This window comes from Nyctereutes procyonoides, unplaced genomic scaffold (genome assembly GCF_905146905.1).
Source record: "Nyctereutes procyonoides isolate TBG_1078 unplaced genomic scaffold, NYPRO_anot_genome, whole genome shotgun sequence".
NCBI classification, from domain to species: Eukaryota; Metazoa; Chordata; class Mammalia; order Carnivora; family Canidae; genus Nyctereutes; species Nyctereutes procyonoides.
Window position 1 is genome coordinate 67,695,919 of NW_026575135.1, and position 12,010 is coordinate 67,707,928.

Here is a 12,010-nt window from a genome sequence, read left to right on the forward strand (position 1 = left end):
ATCATGATCTCAGCCAAAATCAAGAGTCAGACTCTTAACCAACTAAGCCACCCAAGCACCTCCTCTTGAGGAGGTATTTTTGAGACAGAGAAGATCTGCCCCTCTGGTTGAGACAGCAATCACCGAAATATTACTGAACAAAAATAGATACATTCCAAACAGTTTATCCTGCCAGTGGTCAGATACAGGCTAATTAATACAAAGACCAGAGCCAACCTGCATCAGTAGAGTTACTGTTTTAAAAAATTGGTAACATTCTATGCTAGTGTGGGCACAGGAATTTGGGCCACTCTCATCTGGCTCACCTTCTGTCTCTCTCCTTTCTCGAATTTCTCCTGCCTTCCTATTCCTTCCCCTGCCACATTTGATTTCCTGTGGCAAACATGGCCAGCAGGCAGGCATGGGAACACCAAAGTATCCAGGCAGATCCAGTGACAGGTGGTGGGCATGGGCTGTTCAGAGCTTGGGTGCACCTCTCCATAACACCTGACTTCTCTCCATTTGCTTATGCACCTATTTCTCCATTCGGCTCTGCGTTCCCCATCATGAAACACAAGAGAATGGAAGTGGGAATGGTGTAAGCTTTCATACTAAGGACTTTAGCCAATGTAACAGTATTTGAAGAAGAAATCAAGTGTTTGGTGAAAAAGGCAGTAAAATTCCTTTTGGGTCAGTTGAGTTTGAACCTGATCATACCCTTATATTCTATATTCTAATAAAACTAGGGTTTTCCTGGAGGCTGTGAGGCCTACATTACTTTTAAGAAAGCCAAAAACACTTGATGAGAATGATAGGGCACAAACACTGTTTCTCCTGCCTACATACAGTAAGTAACAACTCATACAAATTCTATTCTTCATCTCCACCCACACATTCTTCCATGAGACCTAGCCACAGATGCATGTCCAGATGCATTTTCTCTAACCTTCAAGATGTCTTTATTGGTCACTGGAAGTTCATTCACTGAGATCAGGGCTCAAAAGATCATCTTTGGCCCAGTGATTAACTTAAACACCCCACAGCAACCAGCACAGTACTCTGAACATGGGAGTGAGGGGCAGAACCAAACCAAAGTTGTTTTAAATACAAATATTCTCAAATATAGCTTCAGATTAGACTTCCTTGGAAGCACTGGGGGCCTGGGTGAGGGGAGCAGATGTTCCTGATCTGCTGTGGGCAGCTCCCTCACCTTAACACTTGACCAGCCCTCTCTTGTCCAGTCCAGAGCCCTGAGTTCCAGCCATGTCCTGTGACCGGTCCCAAGGCAGATGCTGGGTCCTGCCCCCAGGCATTTCTTGGTGTCCTCTCCTCCATGCGAAAGATAATTTTTTTTCAACTGCTTGTTCAGATCCCACTCAAATCCCATTCTCCTCTTTGGCTCCTCAAACCTTCTCCAGCTCTTCCCGACAGCATTTATCAGATCCCATGTCCTCATCACCTTATATCCCTGACAAGAGCTTAAACTAACCAGACCTTGGCCTGGGAAAACTAGAACATTTTATTATAAGAAAGAACCTTGGAACTGATCAAATATAATACATTTCATTTTATACAAAAACAAACCAAAGCCAAAATGTTAACTAAGAGGCCAATAATAAACAGTTATTCTAGTAACATTCCAGATGAGAGTGTTGGAGAATTCAGTTTCTCATATGTTTCTCTCCCAGAACAAGTGATCTCCTGGCAAAGTGACACCCTGTTTACATTACATATACGGTAAGTAGCAGGATTATGGCTATAAGGTATAGGAAAAGGGGCACGGAAAACTCTAGATTTTCTTTTGCAGGGCTCCTTGGGGTCTCTTTGAGGCTAGCATATATTATGAGTTTGCAAAAAGTGAAGGTTAACACAGTTCCCAACTGATGGGGTTGCTGTCTTTCTTGTTCACAGAAGGCTTCTCAGCATGTTCCATGAATAATGCTCAGTGGAACATACTGGAAAAACACTGAATTCATAGCTAACTGGCTAGTAATCAGTCACATTTCAGGAAGTTCAGAAAAGTCCTTTTCAAGTAATTAACATAAAAGTTAATTTGTCAGAGGCATTTGTGTATTCATCCTTTCATTTTGTCTTTCTTTAAAAAATATTTTATTTATTTATTCAGGAGAGAGAGAGAGAGGCAGAGACACAGGCAGAGGGAGAAGCAGGCTCCATGCAGGGAGCCCGACGTGGGACTCCAGCCCAGGTCTCCAGGATCACACTCTGGGCTGAAGGTGGCGCTAAACCTCTGAGCCACCTGGGCTGCCCTTGTCTTTATTATATGAAGACTGGTAACATGCTAGCTTTCATGTCAAATATAACTGTTTACATAAGTGATGATTCAAATGTTCTGATGTACAACAAATTAAGTAAACATTCTTGTGCCATCTTTAGTATATATAACATTTTAATTATTAACCTGAACTTTTATTTCCTTCTAACAATCCATATGTATCATCACTGTTCATTCAATCATTTGCAAACTTCAGCAAGACTGATCAATATTACAATTGCTATTAAATAAACGAACAGAAAGTAAATGAAAATAAATGTATTAGATGTAGAAAGCAAACCTATTTGAGTCTGAAAGACTTTTTGTAGCAGAGTGTATGAGAGAGGAGTGAACGGAGATGAATTTGCTATAAATAGGCATCTATTTTATGAGCACAGCATCTTGTTGATGAGGGATTAAAATATTCAAGCCATGATTAAAAGTTCATACATCGGGATACCTGGGTGGCTCAGTGGTTGAGTATCTGCCTTTGGCTCAAGGCATGATCCCGGAGTCCTGGGATTGAGCCCCACGTCGGGCTCCCCATGGGGAGCCTGCTTCTCCTTCCTCTGCTTAGGTCTCTGCCTCTCTGTGTCTCTCATGAATAAATAAAATATTTTTAAAAATTCATACATCTATAATTCTAGGAGCTTCTTGAGGTTTAAAAGACCCATTTTGAGTAAAAAAAAATGGAGAATTTAATCCATTTAATACAGTTACATACATCATTGAAATAAATCACTGCACATCACTTCGCCGCCGTTTGGCTAAAATCAGGTATAAATAACCTATTACACAATGGACCTTCCAGACACTGTTGCCAACATGTTCCTGTTCTCTAAACACAGAAAAAGAAAGGTTTGTCTGAGGAATAAAAGTTAGAGCACACTAAAAATCACTTAACTTGGGAGCAGTCTTTCCCATGAGCTGCTCAAAGCTATTTTGGGGGCTTGGTCGGCCCGGGTGCTGTGTGTGGTCAAAGGGGCTGGTCCACCTGTGGGAGCAGCGCCAGCCAGCTGAACTCTCCACAGTGATGACCATGTTCTACACGTGAGCTGTCCAGCGTGGCCACATCATGCTCTTAGAACAGGACTAGTGCAACAGCGGAGCTGAATTCTAAATTCTATTTAATTTTAATCAATTCCAATTTAAATTGCAATATCCACAAGTTATCGTATTGAGCAATGCGGCCTTAGATACTTTTCAAATCAGGTGTCAACTGCTTTCATGTTAAACCGTATCAGGCTTACCTGGGGAGTTAGCAAAAGGTGCAGATTTTCTTCCTTATTTTGGCAGATTCTGATTTTAAAAGGGGTAGGTGGGCTTGAGAGTTTTTAGGTTACTGAGACACTCTAAGTGACTTCTACTGTTCTGCCTGGATTCACCTTGCCTAGGGGAGAGGCACCACGTCACTTTGAGCCATGGTGGCAATAAGTACATTCTAGAATTAGGACATTCTAGGTGCCAGGCACCACTAGATACTCAGCCTGACTCAGAACCGTGAACCTCTGTCTTCCTCAGAGCCCAAAGGTGCAAAGGAAGGACTAGAGGATATCACAGCTTGTAGCAATTACAAGTTGGGCCCTCAGGCAAATTATAACACATTTCTTTTTTTAAAAAGTATTTTTATGTATTCATGAGAGACACATAGAGAGAGGCAGAGACACAGGCAGAGGGAGAAGCAGGCTCCCTCTGGGGAGCCTGATGCAGGACCCGATCCCAGGACCACAGGATCATGCCCTGGGTCACAAGAAGACGCTCAACCAACTGAGCTACCCAGGTGCCCACATAACACATTTCTTAAAGGAGCTACTCTCTCAATATTTTAATTCCAGAACCGCTCCTAGATTGTTCGGTAGGAAGCGCAGGAAGAGAACAGTCCAGGACGGTTGCTGAACTGAATGGCCCTGGGCAATAGGACCACAGCAGCAGGAGGGCAGGTGGCCTCCTCAGGCAGAGCCAGGCACTCAGACCTAGAAGGGGCTTCTGTTACAAACTCCAGGGAGACAGAACAGAAACAAAGAGACAACTCTGTGAGGCTGGAATCTCTAAAATTTCAGGGAACAAGGGGATCAATGTAAATAATTCTCATTCCTATCCTAACTCCCAAATTTCTAGGAGGACTGAGGAAGGAGGGTATTATATTTAATGACTTAAGCAAAAATGGAAGACACCATTTACTCCCAAGGTCTGAGGAATCTGAGGAAATTTAAGCAATTCAAAGGCCACTGGAAGCAATGAATTTAGAATGATAGATAATTTAACACTGGACATAAGGTGAATTTTCTCAATACGTGACTAGGCTAAGTGTGTTCCACTGATGAACCAGAAACACAGTACTGTACAGATGAGCTTTTATCTACATATTGTAAGTTTATTATTTAAAAGCACAATTTTTTGGTGATATAAAAGAGTTTAATAAATGTTAACAAAAGAAAAACATTCTAAGATTTTGCTCCCAGAAAGAGCCATATTCAGGGGCACCTAGGTGGCTCAGTTGGTTAAGCATCTGCCTTCGGCTGAGGTCATGATCCCAAGGTCCTGGGATCGGGCTCCGTATCAGGCTCCCTACTTAGTGAGGAGCCTGCTTCTCCCTCTGCCTCACCTTCTGCCATTCTACCTGCTTGTGCTCTTCTCTCTGTCAAATAAATAAATAAAATCTAAAAAAAGAGAGAGAGAGCCATATTTGTTTTGTTTTGTTTTTTGAGACTGGGGTGAGGGTGTTGGTGCATAGAGAGAGAAGGAGAGGGAGAAAGAATCTTAAGCAGGCTCCACGTTCAGTGCAGAACCCAATGGGGCTCCATCTCATGACCCTGAAACCATGACCTGAAGCCAAGAGCAGGATGCTTAATGGACTGAGCCACCCAGGCACCCCACATATTCACATTCAACATTTATATTCTAAATGTACTTGTTGTTCCAAAAGGATAACTTATTTACAAAAGGTATCTTCCAACTTTACAAGTGGTGGGACCTCATAGCAGATACTGTGTATCTATCTGCTAACTCTAGCATTTGTGAGTACTTGTAGGACATATTATTCTAGGCTTTCAGGAATATATGATTAAGTAATGCTCTGGAAAGACCAGCCATCAAGGACATGCTGTCTGATTTTTTCATGTGAATGTATATTTTACCCAACAGGGGGCTCTCAAGCAAACAGATTTAATCTTAAAAGGTGAGAAATATGAGGGACACCTGGGTGGCTCAGTGGTTGAGCGTCTGTGTGCCTTTGGCTCAGGGCATGATCCCAGGTCTGGGGATGGAATTCTGCATCGGCCTTCCTACAAGGAGCCCGATTCTCCCTCTGCCTGTGTCTCTGCCTCTCTGTGTGTGTCTCTCATGAATAAATAAATAAAATCTTTTTTAAAAATTTTTTTTTTATTTTTATTTTTTATTTATTTATGATAGAGAGAGAGAGAGAGAGAGAGAGAGGCAGAGACACAGGCAGAGGGAGAAGCAGGCTCCATGCACCCGGAGCCCAATGTGGGATTCGATCCCGGGTCTCCAGGATCGTGCCCTGGGCCAAAGGCAGGCGCCAAACCGCTGCGCCACCCAGGGATCCCCCCCCCTTTTTTAATTTATGATAAATAAAATCTTTAAAAAAGAAAGGTGAGAAATAAGAAAAGTTCCAGAATATAGAACTCGGATATGTGAAGAGGATCTGACAAATAACACATGAACAACACCCAGGCGGATATAGTGATGAACACTGCTGTCTTTTGAAATAGAGTGATCCACTTCACAAAATAAATGAATGGCTGGTAGATACTCATACCAGAAAAACATGACTTGCTCTACTCTGTATCTCAGGCAAAAGACTTTACTGGAGAAACTGAGGTAGGTGAGTATCCCAGGCAAATTCATTTTCGTACAGGAAGCCAAAAGTGAGGATATGGCTCACTTTCTCTTCCACAAATGAGACTAAATGCAAGAAAAAGAAACACTTTTCTGGTCAATGCAAAGGACTTTTGTGACCCCAGTGAGACTAAGGTTGAGCTTCTAGCACCAAACCAATGACCTGTCTGAAAGAAAGGTCTCATATTTCCTTCTTACCTTTTACTCACAGCTTGCCAATTGTTGACTAAAAAGTCCTTTGCAATGTACCGGCCAACTTCAGATGCTGCCACAACTTCAATTATATTTGTTTCATTAAAAGTGAAAGGAGATGCAGTAATGGCGTACTCCATGTATCTGCAAAAATGCATTTGCAGAAAATAAATACACAAACATCATCCAGTAGAAAGTGAATTTCAACAAGTAGACTTAAAATCCCACGTGGTGCTAAATCAATAGTGCACAAACGGATATTATTTTAGTTGCTATATCAGCACATGTTCTATTTTTCTCCCTTTGGTTTATTAATTGTATTCCTCTGCCATAATTTGAAAATAGGTTGACCATAATCACCTGTTAAGTATCCATGGGTTTTTACTGCAACTCATTGCATAAGCAAGTTGAATCCTTTCTTCTTCCTTTGTTTTATTAGCGTACATATTTAACAAAAAGTCCCATTCTTCATCACTTCCCAAGGCGATGCCATAACATAAAATCACACTTTTAATCGGAGAAGGTATTCTGTAAGGTAGAACATGCAATGATATTTCTCATAGTAGTTAAGTTACATGTTTATTTAGGTCATTATATTTTTAGAAGGATGTTACCCAGAAAAAAATGCTGAGGTCTCAGATATAAAGATCAGAAGTGGGGATGGAGAAAGTCACTTTGTGGAAACTGTCACTATTTCGTGACATTATTAATGTCACGAGAAAAGAACATCAGATTAGTTTAGAAACTAAAGAATTTTAAGAAATAAGGAAATTATAATAGTTCAATCAATGTATGCTAATAATTCAGCTTGAGCTCATATCATTTTTTTGAAGTAATCTCCACATCCAACATGGGGCTCAAACTCATGACCCTGAGAGATCACGGGTCAGATACTCTATCCACTAAGCCAGCCAGGTAACCTTCATTTCACGTCTTATGATCACATTTCTTAAGAGTCCATCTGAGGCGATGCATTAGAGGTAACACAATAAAACCAGAAAGACAATCGTGGTCTCAGCTCTCAGTGGGAATGCAAACAGCTCTCAGTGGGAATGAGCTTGTTGGACACACTTACATATAAATCACAATAACAACCATCAAAGAACAATCGAAATAAGACTCAAGATATGCAGAAGTGCTTGTTAGGGGCAATTAGCAGTCCTGGGTGACAACTCACTACATAAATTGAATCTATTGTCATTCACAGACCTACAGTAGACAAAGCAAAAACAGAAGAAAGAAAGAAAGAAAGAAAGAAAGAAAGAAAGAAAGAAAGAAAGAAAGAAAGAGAATAAAAGTTTACTTGAAAAAAAATAGGAGGAGAGACAGACTACCCAAGTGAAAACAAAACAATCCATCCCAGAATGAGAACATCAAAAAGGTAGAGAAATTATTGGTGTTGAAAGAGGACAGAAATAAGGGCAATCCAATACGAGTCTTACTCATTCTCTGGATGGTTTGCCCAGTTTTTGAAGAGCTCTCTTGACAACTGAAGACAGTCTTCAAGGCCCAACCAGCACGCAGTTTCAAAAAGTTTTTCCAGGGCTACTCTTAAAGGAAAGTGCAAAGAAAAACATTTTTTTTTTTTGCTATGTTAGCTACATTTATTTTCTTCCTGCCTCTGAGCCTATGTGTTTCATGACAAGATGGGTATTTTAAAATATCCTTCCAATAACATCAGGTTTTTTTTTTTTTTTTAAATAGCTTTTGTGGATGGCAAACTTATTTAAGGCTCAGGGAAATATTTGCTGAGATGCTCTCAGACACCAAATAAACTCGTTTAAGCCTGGTATTTTTTGAAAGTCGGAAATAAATTCCTGCCATCCCTCATCTCCCTCAAACACACACGGGAGCACACACACTCCACATCTGTTATCAATTTATTTTTCCTCCCTTTTACAGTAATTGCCTTATGGATAGAAAGAAAAAAGACTTGAGAGTATTTGATCTACTACATTTAAAAATGAAGTTCTTTCTCTGTACATGGAAAGGAGAGGGAACTGTTTATTTCTCTCTTTCCATGACGTGTTTCCCTTGCTTGAACTTCTGTTTCTTCCTCTACTCTGCTTGGTTATTATGTCCATGTCCAGAAAAAGAACAGAGATTTTTGTTTTGTTTTGTTTTGATAGCTGAGCAGGGATACCCAATTATCATTCACTACAAGTTCAAAAGAATACAGAGAACAATAATAAATCCAGAGAAGCAATGCTGTGAGGCATGTCTCTCTATGCTCCCTACTCTCTCAGACTTGGATTTAGAGGTAAAGGAATCAAACTGGCCATGAATTTCCAGGAAATGCAAAAGCCATATTGCAGTTGCTCTACCTTCCAATTGCAACCCAGCCAGGCCTGACCTTCCGATAAAGTGAAGTAGAATGTCCAAGGGTAGAGAACCTCTGAAAGATAGTTCTGAGTATTCATTTACACACTCCTCCCTCTCCCTACTCATCGCAAGTTGGATGCAGCAAGATGGAGTTCTATGTAAGTACTGCTAACTCCCCAAGGTTACTCTGAAGACAACTGGCCTTGGGATGCTATAAAGAGCAGATCATTTCAGTCCAATTTAGGAGAGCCAAGGATATGGCTGGCTAACACCTGTGCTGCCTCAGTGAGCACAATTTTGCCTTTCTGTTCATGCACCCAACTCATTTGCCCACTTACTATCCCAGCTAGTCCTCATTGTCTTCCGTCTACTGGTCTAGTCAACCCTATATCCTTCTAGTCACATGCTCTGGCACAGAAATGTCTCCCCTCCTAGAAGGATACTCTTGAGAGACAATAATTACATTTTATATATTTTGTGTTTCTTCTTGGTCTCATTGATTTCAGCTTCATGTCCACTAGAGCTGTAAACACAATCTCTGCACCACTGTAGATAACAAATTCCCTCTGTAAATCTAGAAGCTCCCCATCATTTGCAATATTTACTCATGTTCATGCACAAATGACTAAAATATTTCAGGCAATTTCTCACATCATATTTGTAGAATGAATGGTAGAATTGCTGTCACCAATAACATACAGAAAGGACGTTTTTCTATTGTGGCCTTCCTCTGCCTTCAATTCATTGGTACAGGCTAGTTTTGCTCAGTATACACACTTACAATCTCAACCAGTGGCCTAAGATTTGTGAGTATAGAGCTATAAATTCCTGTGGGTACATGCATGTGTTTTGCAGGTAAATTAAGATCCCAAACTAGTATTTTCTACTAGGATACATGTAATTTCACCAATCCTAAGGCTACTGTTCTCAAGTAACATAAAAAATCTCTCATTAAATCATAGGTATCAAGATCTTATTAATATGAGTCTGGAGGGATCCCTGGGTGGCGCAGCAGTTGGGCGCCTGCCTTTGGCTCAGGGCGCGATCCTGGAGACCCGGGATCGAATCCCACATCGGGCTCCCGGTGCATGGAGCCTGCTTCTCCCTCTGCCTGTGTCTCTGCCTCTCTCTCTCTCTCTCTCTCTCTGTGACTATCATAAAAAAAAAAAATATGAGTCTGGAGCTCCATCTATCAACCATTGAATCATTTTATTCAATTGTAAATTGAATTGAGTATAAGTTGAATATATATATATTCAATATAGAAAAATTTAAAAATACTTACAGGGCTAAATAGTCATCTTGTAATGTTGCCATGTTTTCACGAATCACAGTTGAATACATATTCCATATTGAGATAAGTCTCTTTAATAGATACTTCTATAAACAACAAGGGATACCTACTGTTAGTTTTGGCTCACAACACTGAATTTGCATTGTCTTTTCCTTTCTCTGAAACGACATGAATAAAAGAGTGACAGATACTTCCTGAGAAGTTGCCTTTATTTGTTACTAACCATTGCAACTGGTTTATTCTGTAGCCTTTCTACTTTTAGTTTCTTCATTGATAAAATGGAATTGCCAAGAATACCAGTACAGTTTTGTGAGGACGAAACAAAATTAGGTATATGAATGTGCTGCCTGGCACATAGGAACTTGATAAATCTTAGCACTTACTACTATTTAACATCACCTGGCACATTTTCAGGTGTCTTCAAAATAGAGAAAGAAATATAAAATTTTAACACTATTAAACTTTCTACCTTAACAGTTCTATGCTTCATATCTACACCTCCAAGAAAATAAGGACAGCTGATTTACGCTTTGGACAATTTTAAGCCCTGGATCTAAAACAAATTTTCTTCAATTGAGCACTCAGCTGGTGAGTAATAAGGTTATAAAAGTTGTCCATTTGCAATACACCCCTAAGCACAAAGTAGATGTTATTCCTTGACATTCTTTAAAAACAAATCTGAGTTTTTACTTCTTTTACCCAGAATCAGGTGTCAGAGATTATCAATAAGCCACCTCCATCCACAGGTAAGTGCCGTATTTTATGGGTCACCATCTCCATGCTCAAGGAAATTTCCGCCAGCACTCTGGACATCAGAGGACAGTCTAGACCCTTAAGGTATTTGTGATCTCGTCCTCAAACTGCCCCAGAAGCTCACTTGGAAGTATCATCTGGCACACTTTCTGGTTTGTTTCTGGTCCCTAACTCTCCAAAGGGTTACTCCCTAACTGCTACTTTGGTTTTCCCTGGGCCATCTTTCTTCTGATCACTGCTTAAGATCTCATAATGGAAGTTTTCTCCTTTTGTGTTGTTTCAGTTATGATGGTATGTCACTGCCCTATGAATTCCAGGTTCCCCTCTCACTTGCCAGCATCAAAGCAGCTTCAAAACTTTCTGATGGTTCCTGCCTATGTCCTTCCTCCAGCATCAAAAGCAGCTTCAAAACTTTGACTTTTTCTAGAATATCCCTCTCTGGTTAAGCATTGGTCCTGTAGATCAGAGTATTTCAATGATGAATATAGGGTTGTTAAAAGTCTTTCTGTTTGACTACCAATCTTTTAGAAGAGTAATTGCTATAAGAGAAAAAGTATACCATTTCCATCCACTTCTGGGTTCTTAGGGCACATCGTCACTTCATCAAGAATAAAGACCTTTCTAAACTTCTCTCATACTCACCTCCTAGACCAGGTCTATGACTAAAGTATTTTCTTCTAAGAATAACCAGCGATTTCTAAGAAAATGAATATATATATATATGGCTAGTAGACTATTACTTGGGGAAAGATGTGTTTCACAGATGCCAGAAAGATATGGAATGAGGAAGAGAGGACTTTTTAAAACCACATAACAAAGAAGGAAATTACCTTTAATAATGGGTACATATCATAGCTGTTCACATCAAAAACAAGATCCTTGGTTATCAGGTTCATCAAGACTGCATACCACACTATGATTTCATCTTCTTCAGCAAGGTACTTGGTTAAATCAAGTGCTGTTTCAATCTCAATATAATTGTTTCTGTTTGGTTCAAAAAAAAATACAGACTCAAAATACCTCCACTTGCTAAATAATTTGTACACTTTCCATATTTGTTCCATGCTTTGATGCCTCACTTCAATAAGATATGTTTAATAAGGAAGCTAGAGGTCCCATTTCCTTGATAAGATGGGAGCCAAGCAATGCTGACACTACAGTTTGATATACCTTCAAGCACCCAGATTTTTGGAGACTATAGGAAAATCCAGGCCAAATGTTGGACTGCTCATCCAATATTACAAAATTGAATATTACAAATTCTACAAAATAGAATTTCTAGTAACTTCTACAAAATAGAATATTACAAAGTAGTATATAGGACACGACTCTTGCCTACC

General features: G+C 40.0%; 1 protein-coding gene across 3 annotated transcripts in view; it reads right to left on the reverse strand.

Moving 5' to 3' along the window:
• LVRN (laeverin) overlaps positions 1–12,010 on the reverse strand; it is a 68,301-nt gene that overhangs the window by 7,815 nt on the left and 48,476 nt on the right. For all 3 annotated transcript variants that reach the window (XM_055302379.1, XM_055302378.1, XM_055302377.1), the window contains exons 14-18: positions 11,501–11,654; positions 9,909–10,003; positions 7,744–7,851; positions 6,662–6,829; positions 6,308–6,445 (exon numbers count right to left, since the gene is read on the reverse strand). In XM_055302379.1, the coding sequence (XP_055158354.1) occupies positions 6,308–6,445; positions 6,662–6,829; positions 7,744–7,851; positions 9,909–10,003; positions 11,501–11,654 (663 nt within the window). The remainder of the gene's footprint in view (positions 1–6,307; positions 6,446–6,661; positions 6,830–7,743; positions 7,852–9,908; positions 10,004–11,500; positions 11,655–12,010) is intronic.